General features: G+C 37.4%; 5 protein-coding genes across 5 annotated transcripts; 3 read left to right on the top strand and 2 right to left on the bottom strand.

Annotated features, from left to right (window-relative positions):
• The first annotated feature begins 1,705 nt into the window (after positions 1 to 1,705).
• LOC130966984 (uncharacterized) lies at positions 1,706 to 2,638 on the top strand. The gene is made up of 3 exons (XM_057891804.1): positions 1,706 to 1,923; positions 2,037 to 2,530; positions 2,621 to 2,638. Exons 1-3 carry the CDS (start codon positions 1,722 to 1,724, stop codon positions 2,636 to 2,638), a joined length of 714 nt encoding a protein of 237 aa, XP_057747787.1. The 5' UTR covers positions 1,706 to 1,721.
• Positions 2,639 to 2,686: 48 nt separating this feature from the next.
• On the top strand, positions 2,687 to 4,960 carry LOC130966986 (uncharacterized). Its single transcript, XM_057891807.1, has 11 exons — positions 2,687 to 2,816; positions 3,017 to 3,094; positions 3,182 to 3,247; positions 3,328 to 3,396; positions 3,472 to 3,546; positions 3,620 to 3,673; positions 3,813 to 3,899; positions 4,126 to 4,191; positions 4,275 to 4,373; positions 4,477 to 4,542; positions 4,627 to 4,960. The coding sequence occupies exons 2-11, from the start codon at positions 3,018 to 3,020 to the stop codon at positions 4,958 to 4,960; spliced, it is 993 nt and encodes a 330-aa protein (XP_057747790.1). The 5' UTR covers positions 2,687 to 2,816; position 3,017.
• Positions 4,961 to 6,887: 1,927 nt separating this feature from the next.
• On the bottom strand, positions 6,888 to 8,390 carry LOC130966987 (protein FAR-RED IMPAIRED RESPONSE 1-like). Its single transcript, XM_057891808.1, has 3 exons — positions 8,114 to 8,390; positions 7,585 to 8,024; positions 6,888 to 7,004 (listed from the first exon to the last, which is right to left on the bottom strand). The coding sequence occupies exons 1-3, from the start codon at positions 8,385 to 8,387 to the stop codon at positions 6,888 to 6,890; spliced, it is 831 nt and encodes a 276-aa protein (XP_057747791.1). The 5' UTR covers positions 8,388 to 8,390.
• An 8,004-nt stretch (positions 8,391 to 16,394) lies between these two features.
• Positions 16,395 to 19,563, bottom strand: LOC130966989 (uncharacterized). Its single transcript, XM_057891810.1, has 8 exons — positions 19,241 to 19,563; positions 19,034 to 19,105; positions 18,469 to 18,479; positions 18,084 to 18,271; positions 17,559 to 18,000; positions 17,279 to 17,443; positions 16,890 to 17,182; positions 16,395 to 16,805 (listed from the first exon to the last, which is right to left on the bottom strand). The coding sequence occupies exons 1-8, from the start codon at positions 19,561 to 19,563 to the stop codon at positions 16,395 to 16,397; spliced, it is 1,905 nt and encodes a 634-aa protein (XP_057747793.1).
• A 771-nt stretch (positions 19,564 to 20,334) lies between these two features.
• Positions 20,335 to 22,017, top strand: LOC130969846 (non-classical arabinogalactan protein 30). Its single transcript, XM_057895742.1, has 2 exons — positions 20,335 to 20,831; positions 21,428 to 22,017. Exons 1-2 carry the CDS (start codon positions 20,375 to 20,377, stop codon positions 21,721 to 21,723), a joined length of 753 nt encoding a protein of 250 aa, XP_057751725.1. The 5' UTR covers positions 20,335 to 20,374; the 3' UTR covers positions 21,724 to 22,017.
• Positions 22,018 to 22,141: the final 124 nt, after the last annotated feature.

The following is a 22,141-nucleotide window of genomic DNA, read 5'->3' on the forward strand; positions in this document are numbered from 1 at the left end:
TTTGGTTATTAAATTTTTTATTAAAAAAATATATCTTTATTTAATTACCTAATGAAATATATATTTATATGTAAAATATAATATAATAAAGGTGAAAACTCAAGTGCAGTCGAACTTCACGTGAAGTTGATACCTGAGAGCCGTTAGATGATTTGACTGATTTGAGTAAATTTTCATCTAACGGCTCTCATATATCAATTTTACGTGAAATCGACTTCACCTGAGTTTCCACCTATAATAAAGTAAATCTATTCAAAATATTTAAAAGTATAATTAAAATCATAAACATACAAATATAATAATAAAATTTATATTCTAAACAAGTAAGCATATTTTTTATCATATATAAATTATTTAAAAAATAAATATATTATTAAAATTAATAATTAAATAAATTATTTTTATAAAAAATTATTTTTTATATTATTTTAAAAAAAATCTAATATATCAATTTAAAAAATAATATAAAAATATATTTTAAATAAAAAAATTTAATATTACATTTTTTAAATATAAAAATAAATTATATAAATATTTAAGAGATAAATATAAAATATATATCTAAAATAAATAAATCTGATAAAATGAGAGTATTCTTAGAAAATAGAGAATTATTTAATGTTATCATTCGATCGCTTTGTAGACTAGAGTTATTTACATATTTGAAACGAGCATTGGGGGGGGGGGGATTTTGGTAAAAATTACGAATGATAATCTATCCCATCAAGTATTTATAAATGTCTGCTAACATGCGCATAATGGCATTCTTCAAGAATTTAATAATCAATTATTTATTTAATCGGGCCTGCTACACATACAAGCATACAAGCAACCAAGTTGGCCCAGTCCAAACACGAAACACGCGCACGAAAGAGAGACAAGATGCCGCGTCCAAATCACGCGCTCAGCATTCGAACGGTTACGTATGGGAGACTCTTCCACTTCTTCCACTTCTTCCATTTCTCAAGGCACTTTCAAATCAACGAAACCCTCTCATTTTCGAGCGAAGATCAACTTTCAAAATATAGAAATCGTAGTTCGAAAACTGCATCAAAACACCATCAACCTCTCTGTGAAGAAGAATCTGAAGAAAAAACAAACCAAGAATACTCAACGTAAGTGCATTAAAATACTGTATATTTTACTTTTCTTCTACGTCGTTCTGATAGGGTTTACTGTTACTGTTGCTTCTTTGTTATACGTCGTTCTTCTGAGTTATACGTCGTTCTTCTTAGTTCTACGTCGTTCTAAGTTCTCCTGCTATTTTTGTTGATTTTTGGGGGTTTATTGCGTATATTCGGGGGTGTAAACTGCTTAACCTTGTAATGTGGCTTTATATTGAAGCATGGCTGAGTGATATCTGTCTGATATCTATATGGATGTATCTGAATAATATCTATGGGTGTATGTCACTGTAATCAATGGGTGTATCTTGTTTGAGATCTTTGGGTGTATCTCACTGTTATGAATGGGTGTATCTCACTGTTATGAATGGGTGTATCTTGCGAATATCTGGCTGTCTTGACTCATATATGGGTGTATCTTACTGTTATCAATGGGTGTATCTTAGTTGTTATCAATGGGTGTATCTGAGTCATATATATGGGTGTATATTACTGATGTCTTTGGGTGTATTTTTAGTTTCAGAGAAAATGGCAGCAAGAAACCAAACCAAAGACCTCAAATGTGTCACACATCTCCTGAATGATAAGTTCAGAAACATGACTGAGGAGAAGAAGGCCATTGTCAGGGATCTTGGATTCGGTGGGTTGATGCACATCCCACCACTGAGGGTGGATCACCAACTCTTGAGAGAGTTGGCAAAAAACTTCAAACTTGGGGAGAACAAACTGAGGACAGGATATGGTTCTTTCCATATAACCCCGAAAAAAATAGGTGATGCGCTTGGCATCAATGCAACAGGTAATTAGCTCAAAATTATAGATTTATATTAAGTTGTTGCTTGGGTGTATATTAACCTGATGCTTGGGTGTATCTGAACTGACTTGGTTGCTTTGTTGTTTTCCTTTTTGTAGGAGATCTATTTCCTGAGAAAGTTGACTACAAGAAACTTTCTGAATCTGACAAAATAATTTATAAAAGATTCCAGGGTAAGACCCTCAAAAGTCTTACCGATGAAATGATGGAAATCGGCGTTGGCAACGAAGAGGAACGCCTGATGTTCAAGAGGATATTCATCCTCTACATACAGATGGCGTTCCTTTTGCCAACGACGATAAACAAAATATCGCCGGTGCACCTGGTCCCGATTTTTGAGATGGAGGGCATAGAGGAGAGAAACTGGGGGGGGGGGCATGTCTTGACCTTCATGATCAGGGGCATAACAGACTACCAGGAGAAGAAGAAGAAGGCAATCAATGGCTACCTCTTCGCCCTGATGATAATCTACTTTCACCTTTCAAAAAACAAACGCAACAACAGGGGTGAAAGACCACCAAAGCCATGGATTGCCAACTGGACTAAGGAGCAGTTGGTGAAAAGAATGAATGAAGAGAGAGAGGAAACTTTGGTGAGTAATCATAATAAGTTAGTGTACTTTATTTACCCTAATGGTGCTAACTAAAATATCTCATGTTTCAGGGGATTCTGAATTTGGCAGAGACAAAAGAAAAAATGAGAAAAAAAGAAAAAAAACAAAAAGAACAGGAAATAAAAAAAACAAAAAAAAGGAAGGCGAGCTCAACATCGTCTTCGGAGACAGAAACTACCGAGAGTGACACTTCTACCTCTGAGTCTGAGGCTCAAGAAGACTCGGAGGATTCGGGAATTAAACACCCCGGCAAAAAGGGGAAAAAGTAGGTACCATACTTGGGTGTAATTTCTTTATAGGGTTTGGGTGTATTTTGCTTGTCCACGTTGGGTGTATGTAGCTTATTAAGCAGGGTGTGTTTCTTTTGCTGCGTTGGGTGTATATTGTATACTCAGTTGGGTGTGTCTCATGAATTCAATTGGGTGTATTTTTAGTATGTTCTAAATGATGATTGTTTGCCTGCAGAATGGACTCAAGAAAAAGAAAGCAGAGGGAAGAGGAGTCGGATTCTGATTCAGAATCTGAATCTGAACCAAGTGACGAGTAATGTCCTGAAATTATTACTCCTTTCTTTTGGCTTCGTTATAAAGATTTCGTGTATTAACTGAAGCGTCTGTTATTGACTTATAGGAGCGAAGAATCATTGCCTGCGGAGAAGGAGAAGAAAAAGAAAGAAACAAAAACAACTCCAAAAGAGTAAGCACTTCTTTGGATAAAATTCTGTGATAAAATTAATTTTTTATTTCTGATTGGTACTGTTTTTTTTTTCCACCCAGAACACCACAAAAAAAGAAAAAAGTAGTTGTGGAGGATTCACCTCCTGAAGAAGATCAATACTTTGACGGGTACAGTACCTCGTAAGCTATACTATGGTCTATCATCGTAATTATTTTTGTTAACGTCTTATTTTATGAATGTAGTGAGACATATGAAATATCGAGTGACGAACTCGATGAATGGCTAGGGGAAAACGTTCGTAAATCTGCTGCAGAGGGGTATGTCTTGCTGTGCTGTGTATTTGAGATTTTGGTGACTTTTGTTTGCTAATAATTGTATCTTGTTTCGCAGGGACAACCAGCCTGACCTGGGATCGACAGAAGATCGCTATGTGTCCTCTGAAACGTAAGAAGCTTTATTATTTAATAAAATCTTGTTATGTATTCTGTGAAACAATATGGGTGTATTCTGTGCATCAAGTTGGGTGTATCTTGTTCACTAAGTTGGATGTATATTTGTTTTGAATAACATGAAATCTGTTTAGACTACCGGCTGTCAACTTGGGAAGTGATGATACTTCCTCTCAAAGACGCACAGAACAGAGTAGTGTAACCCTGTCGTCTCAGAGCATGTAATTTCTCTTTCAAATAACCGTTACTTTTCTTCTTCTAATAACTTCTACTTCTAATTCTGTATATATTTTTTTTAGAAAAAAAAGCCCTTTATTATTTTATTCAAGAAAAAAAGGCAGCAAAAAAAAGCAAAAACTGCAACTATGTAAGTTCTCAAAAAACAAAGCCCGTCTTCTTTTTGAATTGTTCGGGTGTATTTGTTGACCTTCTTTGCGTGTATTTTAGGTTGACTCCGGACGATTCGAATATGATGGTTGTTAGGGAACAAACGCCGTCGGAAGCGCTTGCAATGTGAGACATGCAAGAATATTTCAACCTTATAACCTTAATATTTTCAAATATGTTGTTAACCTTTCATTTTTATTCTTGTTTAGAGTCCCGATCCAATTTTTTGTGCCGCCATCCCAGCAAACAACCACTGACGCAGATTCCGAACCAACCCCTATGCTACAGATTGAAGGGGCTAGAGAAACGTAAGAAAATAGTATTGGGTGTATATTTGCTTAATGTTTGGGTGTATATTTGCTAAGAGTTTGGGTGTATACTCTTCCTGATCGATTTTGTGCAACTGTGCAGCACTCCTGAAACCCCCAAACAACATCAAGAAACAACACCCAAGCTTCCCCCAGCTCCAACAAAAATGTAAGTTAATTAGACTAGAATCAATCCTTGCTTGTCATCCGTATATTCTTATTCTTACTCTCATTCTTATACATACTGATGCAGTCATCCAGACGCCGAGGACGCTGCTGCCCTGTTGATGATGGCACGGACAGCAAGCTATGTTCCTAAAACAGATCTGCCGATGCCATCATTCAGCCTCGGGTTGACAGATTCAAGCCAGGAGGGAGCGTCGACGCAGGAGACAAAAAGGGAAAAATCTCCAGAAACTGCAACTATACTGGAACAATTGGACAGTTTGGTCCAAAAGTTAGCAAAGGGAAAAGACGAAAGTCCGCAAATTCGGAGGGAGACTGGGGGAGAAAGTTCTGCTAAGTTTGAAACACCGGGGGGAACAAATCAAATTCCGGATGATATGAAAGAAAAGTGCTACATCTGAGGGACGAGACTGAAGGAGGATGCAAAGGGCGATACTAACGAGTTTGAGGAGATATGCACTGTGACTGGCCAAGGAGAGTACATTTTGATGAGAACGCACCTTGCATCCCTCCAGGCAAACAGTGATATAGAATGTCAGGTAATTTTAGACTAACATTAATGTTTTTACACCAAAGTCAACTGCAATGGTTATTAATTTAAAATTGATTTCTAGGTTGTATCTGCCATCTGCCTCATCCTAAACCAGAAAAGGAAAAGAGGTTTCATGCACAAATATACTGTCTCCCCCCAGATATTGTGGTAAGTGTTACTTCTACGAACTTTGGGTGTATTTTATGCATTGGTTTGGGTGTATTTTTTTAGCTTAGATTGGGTGTAAGTTGTTTATGTTCATGTTTTCATTTCTTGTATTGCAATTCTTGCAGAGCATGGCACTTTCTGATCACCCAAAGGGGGAATTCATATCTCCGAAAACGAACAGAGAATTCAGGGTGGAAGCCTACCCCAATTTCATCCCCTTCATAGATAGGAAAAAATTAAGTTCGCATCCATATGTAAGTTTTTGTTTCGTAAATTTGTTAGTACGCTTATTTACTTATATGCCAAGTAAAATAACAGACTGTTGAAATGTGGCAATCTTTCAGATTTTTGCTCCTGTTTGCCACTCGGGACATTGGTGGTTATGGCTGATAAATACAAGAACGCGGAAATGTCAAATACTTGACCCGCTGCACAAAAAAGCTCCAAGCCATGAGAGAAAAGACATTAATAAATTCACTGTAAGTTCCCTCTGTCTTCTTTACTTTAATAGATACGTCTGTTTTGAAAGTTGAGTTGGGTGTATATTCTATATTCAATTGGGTGTATATTCCATATTCAATTGGGTGTATATTCCATATTAAGTTGGGTGTGTCTTGTCAATTGACTCGGGTGTATTACTGACTTGTTTTGGTATTTAAGGGATATGTATTTTCGAGATTGATAGCATATGCCGGCGGGAAACCTCTCGAGAAAGGCGAAAAGGAGAAGGAAATTAAAGCCCCATATGTTAAAATTTCAGGCCAAAAAACAAGGTATAGATTTGTGACTCTGAACCTTAAACTTTCCTAAATGAGATTTGTAATTTATTTTCTTCGTTTTCAGCTATGACTGCGCTATTTACGTAATGAAGTGGCTTGAGTTAATAGAGCCGGAAAACATTAAAAAGGGGAAGTATGAATGGGATAACTGGACACAGGTAACTGTCTTTAGAAGTATATAACTCTGTATTACTTTACTGAATTAATATTTCTGTTTAAACATAACATACTTTTTAATTGTAGGAGGAGGTGGACCACTACAGAGTGGAATATGCTTCCCGGATACTATTTAGTGAGTTGAATAGACAGAGAGATCAGGCAATTAGAGAGACTAGTGCTATAAGGCTGTCGAAGCCATCCTCTGTATTATTGAGTCCGTTCTGTCAGATTAATTCTGAGGATATAGAAACTGGGTAGTTTGTAAATTGAACAAATGATGTAAATGTTTGCCATTCAATTTATTCAATGTATATTTTTTCCCATAGTTAAACTATCTGTGCTAATAAACTGTCTGTGATGTATTTAAAAACTGTATTACAGGTGGTAAAACATAAAGCAAAAAATCAAGGCATACGCATATTATAAATTGTTACACCCAACGCTAGTCTAATAATACACCCGAGGTTGAGTAATAATATACACCCAACTGTCTGTGCAGTATTCAAAATGAATGAATTACAACTACTAAAATATGAAAAAAAAAAACATCAACTGAAAAATACGCCCATAACCTGTGAATTTTTACAGCTTTTGTTCTATATGTATCTATATATGTGTCTATATGTAAATTGTCTATTAACAAAAATACACCCAAAGGTAACAGGGATTTTACACCCATACTCCCTATAACTATACACCCAAAGAGTTATCCCCTGCTGCTGGTACCCTGAACTGATAATTTATAACTTGTCCCTGGTATTGGCTGCTACTTGAATGCGCCGCTGATGCAGCATCAAACAGGTTTATCTGAATATAACACTCACGCATTAGCTAAACAATTAACTAGAAAAATAAACTCAATCGCCACAGATTTAAAGAACATCACATTTACCTCGCTTAAAACTTTTGTCTTCTTCTTCTTTGTGGCATTTGCAATCTGTTTCTCCAGCTTTGAACCTAGCCTGTTTTTTGGACGTCCTCTTGTTCGAATCCTTGGCGGGCTTTGAAGCTCGTTAACGGATTCCAAGTTGGCGTCTTCGTGGGATAAAGAAGATGTCCCCTTCCTTTTGGCTTTTACTGCTTCCATCTCGGCCATGACGTTGTCGTACGCACGGTGCAGAATTGCAGTCAGCTCCTCTGATTCGGAGGCAAATTCGCAAATATTTTGCGAACGGAAAACAAGTTGGTCGAACCTCTTGCTTCTTGGCTCAATTAGTGGCTCGTCGTGGCTGCTCTTGATGTGTGTGTGTCGCCTCTTTACCTTCTTGCTCCATCGTTCCAGTATGTACCTAGGGGACACTTGGCTTACTTGTTCGAAGCTTAACACGCTTAGTGCGTGACGGCATAGTATCCCTCTCGACTCGAATAATAAACATTGGCATTTTACCTCGGCTGCAACTGAGTCGTAGGTAACCGCGAACTTGTCCAATATTGAGCTGGAAACTTGTTCTCCGACTTCGTATACTGAATAGCCTAGAGCAGAATTCTTTAATCTGGTGATGCAATTCGCCTTTCCTCTGAATTGGGCTTGGACTTCCCTAAACTTTGCTTGGGTGTACGCATCTTGAAACTGAGTTTCGATGGGGGATTTGGTTGCACATGGTATGACCGTATGAAAATCTGCAGCATCTGATTCTCTCTCTGCTTGCTCCCTGCTTCCGAGGCAATTATCGTACTGTTTGACGAACTGAATGAGCGAGCTGTTACGGGTGATGTACTTGTTAAAAAATGAATGCATGCTCTCGCTCCTTTGTGTGCTTCTCATCCCTGCCCAGAAGTGGTGGTCCAGATAGATAGGAACCCATATGTGACGGTCTTCGTACAGATCTGCATAATACACCCAAACACACACTGTAAAATACACCCGAGAGACAGTACAATTTACACCTCTGCTGCAGAATTTAAAAACACATTACCTGAGAGCCACTTGTTGTCCGCAAGACCAAAATTCACCAGAAAATCGTTCCAATTCCTATCGAATGAGTCTTTGCTGTGAGAGTTCCAAACAACATGGCTCATTTGTTGTTCGACATCGGCGTGTGCCTTGTACCCGTTTAATTTGCTTGGAATCTTCTTCATGATGTGCCAAATACACCAGCGGTGAACTGTTGTTGGCATACAGGCCTCTAAAGCCCTTTTCATTGATGCGCACTGATCGGTGAGAAACCCTTTCGGAGCGTTTCCTCCCATGCAACGAAGCCAGCATTGAAATAACCATTTGAATGATTCAATTTCTTCGTTCTTCATCAAAGAGCATCCAAGAAGTGTTGACTGGCCGTGGTGATTCACCCCGACAAAAGAACCACAGACCAAATTATACCTGAAACGAAGTGCCATGGTCCAGAATGCAAAATCATTAGGTACACCCCAACAAATGCTTAGAATACACCCAATGACACGGCCAATATACACCTCTGCTGCGGATTAGTAAAAATAAATTAATTTAGCATCATAAAAAGGGACAATTTGTTACCTGTTTGTATTGTAGGTGGTGTCGAATGAAATGACGTCTCCGAAATACTCACAGGCCGCTCTGCTTCTTGCGTCGGCCCAAAAGGCCAGCTTAATCGATTGATCCTCCTCGAGTTGGAGCTCGAAAAAGAAATTCGGATTCTTCTCTTTCATCCTTAACAAATATTTCCCGAATTCCTTTGCATCTTCTTGTTCGGAAACATTCCGCACTTCCCTGGTAATGTAATTTCTCACGTCCTTTTCGATGAAATTTAACTCGCGGTGACCCCCGGCAGCCGCAACAAATGATTGGTAGGTTTTGCTTGGTCTGATACCGGCCTCGTCGTTATTCTCTATCGTACGACGAATGGACATGCTTAGTTCCCTGTGCTGTTTGAGCATCTCTGCTTTGCTTGGACAGCAGGGGTGTGAATGATCCAGCACAACCTTTGAAATGATCCAAGCACCGACATCCTTCAATGTGTGTATATAAATTCTTGCAGGACAGTTTAAACCGGCTGTCGGATTGGTCTTCTCGGTTGGAGATATTTTAGATTTCCATTTTCCCTCTCTGCTACATGTAATCAGTTGATTCTTAATCTCGTTTCCCTTCCTATTTGTGCACCGAACTCTTGTAGAGAAACCTGCAGCCTTGGCGTAGTTCCTGTAAAATTTTCCGGCATCTTCAAGGGTCCTAAAGGTCATTCCGACCTTCGGAACAAGCTCATCATCAACAACAGAGAGAGGCTGCACAATAAACCGTGTCAGAACTGTGAATACACCCATAGATATGATACAAAATACACCCAATCATGTCTTATATGATACACCCGAACCGAAACAACTCAACTACAGAATGACCTTTAAAGCCATAAACTGTGAATACACAGACTGCAGAATACACCATCTCAAAAACTAAAACACACACAATCATGTCTGATATAATACATATAATACAACTGAACAACAACAACTCAATTAAAAATAACAAAAAACCAGTAAAGTGTATATACACCCACACTAATAGCTAAAATACACCCAAAGAAGAGATTGATCTACACCCGAGCGTCTGCTATAAATTCCAGATAATTAAACAATGTTCAGCAATTTTTAAACAACACAATGCTATACAAATTACTGTAAATCAAACCTCAGGAACTTCGTTAGATTCAAATTCATAATCCACATCGCCTGGATTCAGCGCAGAATCTGAGCTTGAAGGATCCATTATCTTCAAAACGAGTTCGAACTTTGATTTCAGAAAACAACAAATCAACAGAGAAAACGAAGCTCGAGTTGCAGAGAGAGAAAAACAGAACGTAAACGAAGAACATACCAGTGAGAAAAGAAGAGGAAAAGATCGATGGAGAAGAATGAGCGAAAACGCGCGAGAAGAAGAACAACCAAATCTCAAAATAACGAAAACGAAGAAGGAAACAAATATTTTAAATTTGGAAGTTAGATATACGCGGCATATTATATAGCGCGTGTGATCAACGTAGCTGGAGGAGCGAGTATTTTAAATTTATTATTTAATAAACTTGTAAAGCATACAAGCCCTAATGGCTTGTATGCAGAGCTTTTCCGTTATTTAATAAAGCAATTTCTTTTATTCAATGTAATTGAAACTTAACATTTAACAATACTATTTTTAATAGAAAATCTCCAGTTTTGTATCTTGAAGTAGTATTCTTAAGATATTTATTATCAAAATTTGTATTTATAATTAAAAATTTATTCAAATAAAGTCATTTAAAATTTTTTTTAAAGATATTTTTTAATAACTAAAATCTAATACATATAATTAGTTAAATTATATTATTTTTGTTAAAATTAGATCAAACAAATTAATTTAATAAAAAAATAAATCAAATTTAATTAGTCTAAATTAATATTATTTTTATAAAAATAATTAAAATATTTCTATTATATATATTAATTTTAAAAATTTTAAATTCTAATCCTATATCTGAGTGGTTTCTTATAATTATCCCTACTTTTATTACGTAAATATAGGGTCGTAAGACCATGCATGTGTGTCTAAGATATTCTCTCTCTCTTTGAAAACTCTCACAAGTGACCAAACACAGATTATGCATTATGCTAACTTGGACTCCATTTTTATAGAACTCGCCTTCTTTTCAGAACCCCTGATTTTTCTCACTTCTCTGCTTTGAACATGCTTTGTTCCATGTCCCCACTCTCTTTATTTCTAACTTTTGCTTTTACTACTTTTTAAATCCATGGGATTTTATTAAGTAATTTGTCTTTTATTTTGTCTTGGTTTGATGATTGTGATGATGAGGTTAGGCAAATTATTTGATGTAAGGGTTTTTTTTAATTACTAAAAAAGAACAGTGCTATTACCGAAGACCTTGGAAACTTGTATATCTGCCTAGCAAGTAGTGAAAAATTCCAAATATTGCCCAACAAGCACCTATGCATGTGCACTTCTTATGGCATTTGTCTAACCACATCATGTTTTCATTTTTACTTAAAAGTTGCTTTGAGAATTTAGATTGGTCATCAAATTATTTGTTGAGTTATTTCATGAAAACATTTTGTTTTCTGATGCAGCTAAAAACATTTGATAAAAGCATTTCATGAAAGGTGTGATGATCGATGCAAAATTAAGAGAGACAATATCTATAATGAAAGCTATTTGTTTGATTGTTGTACTTTTGTATATGTAAACGTTATGTACTATGGACATTTTACTAAAAAATTAGTTAAATAATAAAGTGAGAAGTTTATCGCTCATAAATTAAGATAATAAAATATATATTTTATAAAAATTATAAAATTAATGATAATTAACATTTTATTTTATAAAATTGTTCGTTCAAATACTATTGGATGATTAAAAAGCGCAAAAAATTTGGACATCAACCCCTATAAATAAAACCCACCCATACTTTCAATATATACTACTTCACTTTTTCACTCACTTACTCACTCACTCTCTTTGTTACCCTAAGAAAATGGCAACGTTAGTGTAGGACAGGGATATAGAGAGCAGGGGAGTTTTATCGGGCTGTGGTATCAGGAACACAGTAATCGGACCTTGCGATTTGATGATGAAAACTCGGACCCTCCAATTTCCTGGTCCAAAAGCGGACCATCTGATTTGCGCTTGTCCAAGCCACACGTCGCTAAATGCTTGCTCTCCACAAATGGTGCCCCTTTAACACTACCAAACCGAGTCATTGCATGCGTACCAACTAAATTCACTTTTTCTTCTTTCTCCACCCAACACATAGAGCTCCATCTTAGAAATGTTGATCATCCGGAACTTCACATTGTAAAATATTTGACCTATTCTGATTAGGTAAATTTTTTTTTAATTTCTTTTTATTTTTTGCAGATTTTTTATTCTTTTTAGAAATTTAATTATATTTATGGTTGTTAGGATATTTATAGTTGTTAGGAGTTGATCTAAGAACATATATATGAATTAGTGTATAGATTTATTGATAGAAATTTAAAAATAAATGTTTAAATAAGGCGTAAGTGTAGTTGGTTCTTGTTTAGAAATATATATGTTTAAATGTAGTTAATTGTTGTTTAGATTCTTTTTTAATAACAGATTAGAAGTAAAAAAATTAATATTAGAATTTTTTGTAATAATATTAGAAATTATAGTTGTTAACTGTTGTAATTAAATTCAATATAATAGATTAGTATTAAGAATAATTTGTTTATAATTTTTTATAATAATTTTAGAAATAATAATTAATTAGTTAACTGTTATAATTAATTCTAAAAATTATAATTTTAGGATACTTTTGGTGTATATTTTTCTAGAACAATGTTGATAATTTTAAATAGTAAATTACGATCTGTAAAGTATAATTTATTTGCGGTTTTGGTAGTAATAACTTGTTTCCTATTAGCCTTTTAATGTATAGAAGTATGTTATTTTAGTTGAGGTTTTATGATTATTACATTGGAACATTATTAGTTAGATAGAAAGTGAAACTATGTATTAGTAACTATTATCTGCAGCAACTTAGATATAGGCTCTATGTACATTAATTAAAATTAGAGATGAAAATGTTATTACTTAGTAAATCAGATTCAATATAATTATATGTTTTAATGATATTTTTAAAATTATGTATGATAATTGTGTAATTTGAATCGTGCTTTTGCTATGCTTTTGTAGGCTTTACGGATGATGACATGTGATCACCCTGTCCCTCCGGATCGGTACAATGAGAGAGTGGAGGAGCATTTACAATCAACTGGGTTTTACCATGTTAGTCAGATTGGAGTAGTTCAATGTCAGAAAGCACTGGTAAATATTTTAGTGGAAAGGTGGCACCCGTACACACATACCTTTCACCTTCCAGTTGGTGAATGTGCTGTGACACTGGAAGACGTGGCTATTAGGGGTGGCAACGGGGCGGGTAGGGGCGGGTTTTTGCTCTACCCGACCCCGCCCCGCTCAACAAAAACCCGCATTGAACCCGCCCCGCTTCTACCCGCGGGTAGTAAAATGTTAAACCCTAACCCGCCCCAATAATTATTAAATCCAAAAAATAAAATAAAATTTTAAAAATTATATAACCATTATTTACGTTCATAACATAAATTAAAGTAAAAATTTAAATATGATACAATGTTATTAATCATTTTACTAATTATTTTATATATATTACATATATTATATATTAAAAATATATATTTATATATCTATTATATATACAGGGGCGCGGGTAGGGGCGGGTTTAACCTAAACCCGACCCCGCCCCGCCCCGCCCAAGAACCCGCCCCGCTAAAACCCGCACCGGTGCGGGTGCGGGTAATTACCCGCCCCGAACGGGTAGGGGCGGGGTGGGTACCCGCGGGTTCGGGTAGTGTTGCCACCCCTAGTGGCTATGATCTTTGGTCTTCCGACCGACGGCCTTCCAGTGATAGGCATGACTTTGAGTAGTTTTGAGGCCTCAGAGGCAGAGTGTCTGCATTAATTTGGGGTCGCACCGAGAAAGTCAGATTGTCGAGGAAGCGGCATAAAATTGACGTGGCTACGGGATTTAAAAGAACGGTTACAGTTGACTGATGAGAACAATATACAGGTGTACGTTAAGTGCCACATCATGTTGTTGATCGATACGATCTTGTTTGGAGACAAGTCTGGGGCATCTGTCCACTGGAAATTTCTACCTCTACTGAGTGATTTTGCTAGTATTGGAAAAGGATCCCATGATCCTGAACCGATCTTACCTGGGATCGCAAATCCCAAATTTGTCTATGAAGAGCAGATCTAATTATATTAGTGTCTATAATAGATTTCTTTTGTATAATACTAATCAAGTATAGCTGGGGATCAGCCTGCCTAGCACACCTGTACAAGAGTTTATGCAGGGCCTCACATTTTGATTGTAAGGAAATCGATGGTCCGCTGACACTTCTAATGTGTTGGGCATAGATGTGCCTACCATATCTAGCACCGGTTCTTAGGGAACCTCGCAGTTTTCCGCTTTCAAACAGGTTAGACTATCTTACATTTACCTGGTATCTTCATGTTTAGAAACTAATTGTGTTAATAAGATACGTTATATTAGGTGGCGAAACTGGGAGCGTGGAGACAGAGTCTATAGATATCTTAAGCTTGCTCATTTTAGGAAGGCCTTGGATGAACTTTAGGAAGGCCAGGTGTGTTTGCATTGACATTGTATGTGGGTCAGGTCTAGTGATTTACTTATTTGGATTTTAATTATTTGCTTGCTTTACTGTTACCAGTTTTTGTGGGTTGTATATTCTGTTGATCGTGTTGATCCGGACATAATTCCTACTGATATCTACATGCACTCGGTGATTTGGAGTGCAACGGTGCCTGGTATCTTTTGAGTGTATTGAATGACATGCTACTGACAGGTTTAGACGACAGTTCGGTTTCGTTCAGGGAGTTCCTCATCAGGAATGAAATCTAGACCGTGCACACGGAGAAGTGTTAAGTGGTCATAAGAATCTGAACTGGACCACAGCCACGACTCATTTATTTTGGGTGATGCAGTAGACAAACAGGTATAATCACATTCTTACTAAGGAACCCATGGCTCCACAGCAGCCATTAGATACTTATATGTACTAGTACCGTTCAAAGTATGGCGATTACTTGAACTTGTCGAATCTTGCGGTCCAAGAGGATGTTGAGGGTGACCAGGTTATGGATGATGATAATGAAGAGCAAGAACCATAGTCACCACCGCCTCCACCTCCACCTCCACCTCCACCTCCACCGCCAGAAGAACAACCTCATTCCACAAGCCAGTATGTATATCAGACACAATTTCCTACGTCGTTCCCGATACATCTGCCACATTTTAACTCAGGAGAGGGAGGTTCTTTTAGCCAGTTGCTTGGGTTCATGATCTCAGATGCCGACCAAGCACAATAAAGCCACTAGGCCGACTTCATGGTGGGTAGGTATTCGTTTGACGCGAGGTATTCATTTTATACCTACTCGGGTGCTTCTAGAGGGATTGTATCTGTTGATTCTAGCAGGAGTGATGGTGGTCGACGAGTTCTTAATAGTCAAAATCCGAACCGTGTTTCAATGACTCTGATTGAAGAAAATGCTAAGATTGTTGAGCATGCATTTGATGAGTACTTAGTGGATGAGCCAGATGACGAAGAAGACGAGGAGGATGAGGAGGAGGACATGGAGGAGGAAGAGGATGAGGACATGGACTAGGATGAAGAATCCCGAAATAATGCAGGTACAATTATTATGCTCATGTATGGTACGTTGGTTAAGGTTGATTAAACTTTATACCTATTTGGTCAATTGATGATAGTATGTTTATGTATGGTATGTTTATGTACAGTTGATTATACTGTATACTTTAACTTTCTCAGTTGATGATATTATATTCATGTATGGTATGTTGGTTATGGTTGATTATACTATATACTTGCTTGGTTTGATGGTTTTATGTACAGGTGACACCTGTACTCTAGGTGAGACAGGCAAAGGCTACAATCTCAGGATTGATCCACCGCATCGTAGCGCGAGTCGATACACTCTGTCTGTGTTCAAAAAGGCCGCAAAGAAATGCAAGAACATCGTGAACTTTGGAAAGTGGACAGCGAGAAAGTAGTTATGTTGTAGTTAGTTTTATCTATGTATCTGTTATCTTTCTTAATGTAAACTTTAACTATTTATGTATGACTAAAGTCTCCTAAGTCCCAACTAAGTCTTGTATTGTATGTTTTAGTTGATGTTCCTTCTGTTCATTAAAGTACAATGACGCAGGTTACGATGGCAGTGTTATCAAAATCGGACCGGACCTGCCGGTTCGCTCAGAAAATCGATGAATTGGACTAGACCGGCCGGTTCGATTGAAAAACCAGTGAACCAGACCAGACCGGCCGGTTCGATCAGAAAATCAGTACGAACCGGTCAAACCTAGAATGAACTGTTGAAAACCCAGTGACCTAGTAGTTTGACCGGTTCGATCACCGGTTCGGTTCTGACAACTATGTACGATCGTTCAAATATAATAAAGTACATTGACACATGTTACAATGATTTGATCACCATAAAGTACATTCACAAATGTTACACTGGTTCAGCTATCATAAAGTACATTAACACAGGTTACGATGATTCAATTATCATAAAGTACAGTGACACAGGTAGCAATGATTCATTTATCATACAAGGCATTACATAGGTTACAATGCTTCAAATATCATATACATCTACTGCGCATTATTGTCGGTACCTGGACCACCTCCCTAATGGCATCTAATACGACTGTGTCCCTTAGATCCACATTGCCTACATCGCCTCGGACGGCGTAAGATACGTGTATCCATCTCATTCAAGAAGCGCGTCATCCTGGGCCAACCTTTAGAAACGCGTCTCAGGTACGGGTTCGGTACGAATTGAGGACCATTGTAAGAAGGCCACATAGTATGATTCCCTGGTGGCCTAAACCTAGCCCGATAAACGTGTCTAACCTGGTCCATCTTATAAACGTCATGCACATACACCTGCCAATCTAGTCGTTGATTTGCACAACATGCAAACACATGCCGGCAAGGAATCCGGTCCACCTGGAACTCACCGCAGTCACATCTTTGACGATGGAGGTCAACAGCATACTCCACTCCACTTGGCATCTCACGCACTTCAAATACCTCATTCTGTCTGTCGAAACAATTAACCTGAATGTTTCCTTATACAAGTTGATTTGCATAAATTTTGGAGGTCACATGCTCAGTAAAAACATGGCCTGCATTAATCCTCGCCTCCGCCTCTTCTCTTTTCCGTGTGAACAACTCATTAAGTTTGTAGAACGTTGCTTTCACAAGTGCAGTGATCGAGAGATTGTGTGCACCCTTCAAGAATGAGTTGATACATTCCACTAGATTAGTCATCATGTGACCCCATCGGTAGCCACCGTCGAAGGCCAACGCATACTGTTCACAGGGAATACGGTTTAACCAGTTAGTGTACGCCTCGTCCCGCTCTCGTAAACGCTGGTAACACACTTCATACTCGTGAACCGTCCGCGAATATCCTAAACAATATCATATACCAAACAAGAAATAAATTTCAGGATGTCTAGATTGTTCGCAGTTTCATTAATAACAAACTTTGAAGGAATCAATGGTACCTATGTTGACGACAAGCTTTTGCAGGTAAGGTGCCTTGGATTTCCTCAAAAAGTTCGACTCTATATGCCTGATGCAAAACATATGGAAAGCTCTAGGAGGTGACCAAGCTCCGTGACTACGTTCCACAACTGCATTTATGGACTCATGTCGGTCCGATATAAGCCCTACACCATTCCGAGTCACAACATGTTAACGCAGGTTACTAAGGAAAAAAGTGCCAAGCATTAGAGGTCTCTCCCTCGACAATAGCAAATGCAATCGAGACGATATTGTTGTTACCATCCTGCGAAACGGCCACTAACAAGCAACCGTTGTACTTTCCGTACAAGCGAGTCCCGTCCACTTGGACAACTGGCTTACAGTGTCTGAACGCTCTAATGCAGGGGTAATAGCTCCAAAAGACTCGATGCAATACCCGAATATCACTTACCAAGTCATCCCCTTGATATGCAGGCATAGTCTCAAAATGTACGACAGCTGATGGCTCCTTATAACACATGGCCTCAAACCATATGGGCAACGCTTCGTAGGACACTTCCCAACCTCCAAATATTTTCTCAACGGACTTTTGCTTTGCCAACCATGCTTTTCGATAGCTGACGGTGTAGTTGAACTTCGACTGCACTTCTGCAATAACTGATTTTACCTTTAAAGAGGGGTCAGCCTCAACCAACGGTTTTATGGCTTCGGCAATCGTATTTGAATCCAGCTTCGAATAATCCTGAGAAATGGTTGCTCTGGTACAGTGTGACTGCCGTTGTACCTCCTAATAATCCAACAGTGCTTTCTGCTGATCATGCTAACTCTGATAAGCCAATCACATCCTGACCCGTACTGTGTACACTTCGCATAAAATGTCAACAGCTCCGACTTATACACACGGTAGTCTACAGATCTTCGGAGGGTATACTCCTTCATCGCCTTAATAACAGCTTCCCTGGAACTGAATTCCATCCCCACGGCGAACTCACCATCTGCGACAAAAGGAACTTCTGCCAGAAAGGCAGCAATACCATAAGTATTTAATACACGATTGTTTAATGGCCAAAATTAAATATTAAATCATCACTCACATCATCAATAACTATATAGATAAGGTTTACATTACGTTATTATCTAAATCTCAATTACATAAAAATACAAACACATTAATACAAATTATACTCAATAACTAAAAATAAATACTAACCTTCCAGATAACTTCATAAATACTATAATAAACAATCAGTTATAAACCCTGTATTAACTAAATAACTAAATAAATACAAATTAATTAAATAACAAAAAATAATTATTAATCACCTAAACAACTAAAAATAAATACTATAACAAATGCTCATTAATAAATCCTAATTAGCTAAATAAATACAAATTAACTAAATAACTAAAAATAAATACTAATCACCTACATAACTTCATCAACTTCATCAAGACTATAATAAATACTCATTAATAAATAAACTAATAAATAAACCCCAATTAACTAAGTAACTAAACAAATATAAATTAACTAAATAACTAAAAATAAGTAACAATTGCCTAAATAATTTCGTAAATACTCTAACAAATACTTATTGATAAATCCTATTCAACATATTAACTAAATGAATACTGGACCTTAAATACTAATTAACTCAAACTCTTTTTATTTTAAACTTGTCTAAATAACCTCTTTTATAAATGATAAACGAGTATCTGCATTCATATAGTCCGGAAACTCCGGATCATACATGGCTTCCAAATCCAAAACTCACATGAAAGATGGCTCCTCAAATGGCTCTTCATTCGCGAGGGCATTTGCAACATCTGTCACATTCGGAGCCACACTGCCGTCGACTTAATCTTCATCTCCGTCTTCACCAACAACTTCGTAATTGCTTTCGAACTCTTCCTCACTCTCACTATCGTAGTCTTCTCATAAAATATTTCGATCGGCCTCAGATTGTTTGAATTCAATGTACAACTCGATGAACAAAATTTGAGCACGACTTTCAATATACATTGAAAACATCTCTTGCATGCTTGCTTCGTCCGTTACATATTTGGTCTGAAATTGGACGAATCCACCAAATACTGGTTCCGGATATCTGTATAAAATACATGATATTTTTCTTGACATCTCCGAATCTATCTTCTCACAAATCACGCCTTTAAGCTCTTCAAATAAAATTGTGAAGGGAATAACAACATCTAACGGATCTTCACAAACAAATTTTACTCTTTCAAGTATCTGCAACAAAATCTGACCAAAATAATGCACTTTCAAAAAGACTCTATCATCCATTCTTTCCACTCACTTAAACAAAAATAGCAACTTCACCATCAACTTTTTTTCCCCAACCCAAGTAACCCTACACTAAACCCAGAGAAAGAAGAAGAGAACTCGAACAAGATGAAGAAAGTTGGATCTGGTCGGCTGTCTTTGGTTTGCACACCTTAGCAAGTATATATATACACTCACAAGTCGGACCAACCGAGTTGTGTAACCTAATTCGAAAAAATTATATAATAATAAAAACGGACCGTCCGATTTCATTTACTGTAAATTAAAAAAAATTTTCAAGCAAAAATCGGACCCAGCGACTAGTATAACCAAATTAGAAAAAATCCAACAAAGAAAATGGACCATCCGTTTTGATGAGGACATATCGCACGGTTCAATTTCTTTTATGTGCATTTTGTATACTACGAGCAAAACAGACCCTCCGATTTACTTACAAAATTTTCAAAACAAAGAACTCGAAAAGTCCAACTTCTTTCTGCCATATCTCAGCCAAAAACTGTCCCACATTTCAATGTAACACCCCTTATTCCATAACCCAGCACAACACCTACCCCTCCTCCATAACCAAAAAATTGAGCCAAGTTTATCGCTCATAAATTAAGATAATAAAATATATATTTTATAAAAATTATAAAATTAATGATAATCAACATTTTACTTTATAAAATTGTTCGTTCAAATAATATTGGATGATTAAAAAGCGCAGAAAATGGCATCAACCCCTATAAATGAAACCCACCCATACTTCCAACATACACTGCTTCACTTCTTCACTTACTTACTCACTCACTCTCTTTGTTAGCTTAAGAAAATGGCAGTACCAGTGCTACTCCTTCTGAGCTCCTTCCTCACTGTTTTTGCTCAAGACCTTCACACTCTCCCATCCTCTTCTCCCACTCAACAACCTGCTGCATCACCTCATCACCACCACCATCCCCACCACCCACACCCTCTCTCTCCTACTTCAGCACCACTCCACTCTCCTGCTTACCCACCACACCACCACCACCACCACCACTCACCAGCACCGGCTCCAGTGGCCCATCACCACCTTCCACCCACACCGACCCCCACTCCTCTCCACTCACATTACAGTCCCACCCCTGCACCTGCACCTGCACACCCTCCTGTTCACTCGCCAGCTCCAGTGGCACACCCTCCGGTTTCTCCTGTTCCAAGAAGCTTTGTAGCAGTTCAAGGTGTTGTCTATGTCAAGTCCTGCAAGTATGCTTCTGTTGACACTCTCTTGGGAGCCCTACCTCTCCTTGGTTAGTCCAAAGTTTCAGCCTTTTCTTCATTTTAACACTTTATTCATCAACTACAACTACTTTTATCTTTCCTTATAACTTTTACCTTCCTCCTCTCTTCTATATATGCAGATCTACTGTATACTTACTAACAAATTATTTTCGACAAATCAAAATCAAAATCTTTTTTTCCCATAATAAATTTTTTTTAATGCAAGTATTATGCAGTTATGCCTTATGCGCACAAAAAAGGCCGTTAAAGTAGACAAATATATAGCGTTATTTTTAACATAACGGTTAGAACTTAAAATAGCCCTTATGATAATAGTTAAGAGTTAAATGCGCATGACAAAGACTCCAGTCAAGCGTGACCACTATCCAACCATATTTTTATTTGTTTTTATGTAAGTAATTACAATTATTTTTATAAAGTACCTTTTTTCCGTAATTGAGTGAGGGTATGGGAACTGTGAGAGAGAGAATGGTAGGTAGTGTTGGTACAGCAGAAGCTTTGTCTATTTAAGTGGTTTCATTAAAGCTGCATCTATAGTACATTGTCGTTGAGAGCAAAACGACAACAAAACGGCAAATGACGTGTGTGCCCTTTGTGTTTGCAGATGCCACTGTGAAGCTCCAATGCAACAACACAAGGTACAAGTTGGTCCAAACAGCCAAGACTGACAAGAACGGTTACTTCTTCCTTGAGGCACCAAAGTCCATAACCACCTACGGTGCTCACAAATGCAATGTCGTGTTGGTCAGTGCGCCCAATGGCCTCAAACCCTCTAACCTCCATGGCGGTATCACCGGTGCTCTTCTAAGGCCACAGAAACCCTATGTCTCAGACTCCAAGCTTCCCTTCTTCCTCTACACTGTTGGGCCTCTTGCTTTTCAGCCCAATTGCCCAAAATGAACCAAGAATTTAAATTAGTCTAAGTCGCATATGGTGTTTCCATTTTCTAGTGCTAGAATAATTATGTTTGTATTCTAGTGTAGTGTGTCTGGGTTTCGATTATTACTATACAATAAGAGTGATAGTAATAGATGGATCTGGTTGTGATTATATTTCGTATAAAAAACTCTTGTTGTCTTTTGTTTAATCTGCTGCAGCGTCTACTTTATATTTCTCATTTATCTTTTGTCTATAAGCTATTGTTGCATTCGAAGTTTCTTTTGTCTATTTTATTAATGCCTTCCCAAGTCAAAACCCTGTTTTCATATGATCTACTCTATCTCTAATCTAAGATAGCATTATTTATTAATACCATAGTATGTATAGTTTATAGTACAAAAACAATACTTAATACCTCGAAATCTTATCTGCTAATCAC

This window comes from Arachis stenosperma, chromosome 3 (assembly GCF_014773155.1).
Source record: "Arachis stenosperma cultivar V10309 chromosome 3, arast.V10309.gnm1.PFL2, whole genome shotgun sequence".
Lineage (NCBI taxonomy): Eukaryota > Viridiplantae > Streptophyta > Magnoliopsida > Fabales > Fabaceae > Arachis > Arachis stenosperma.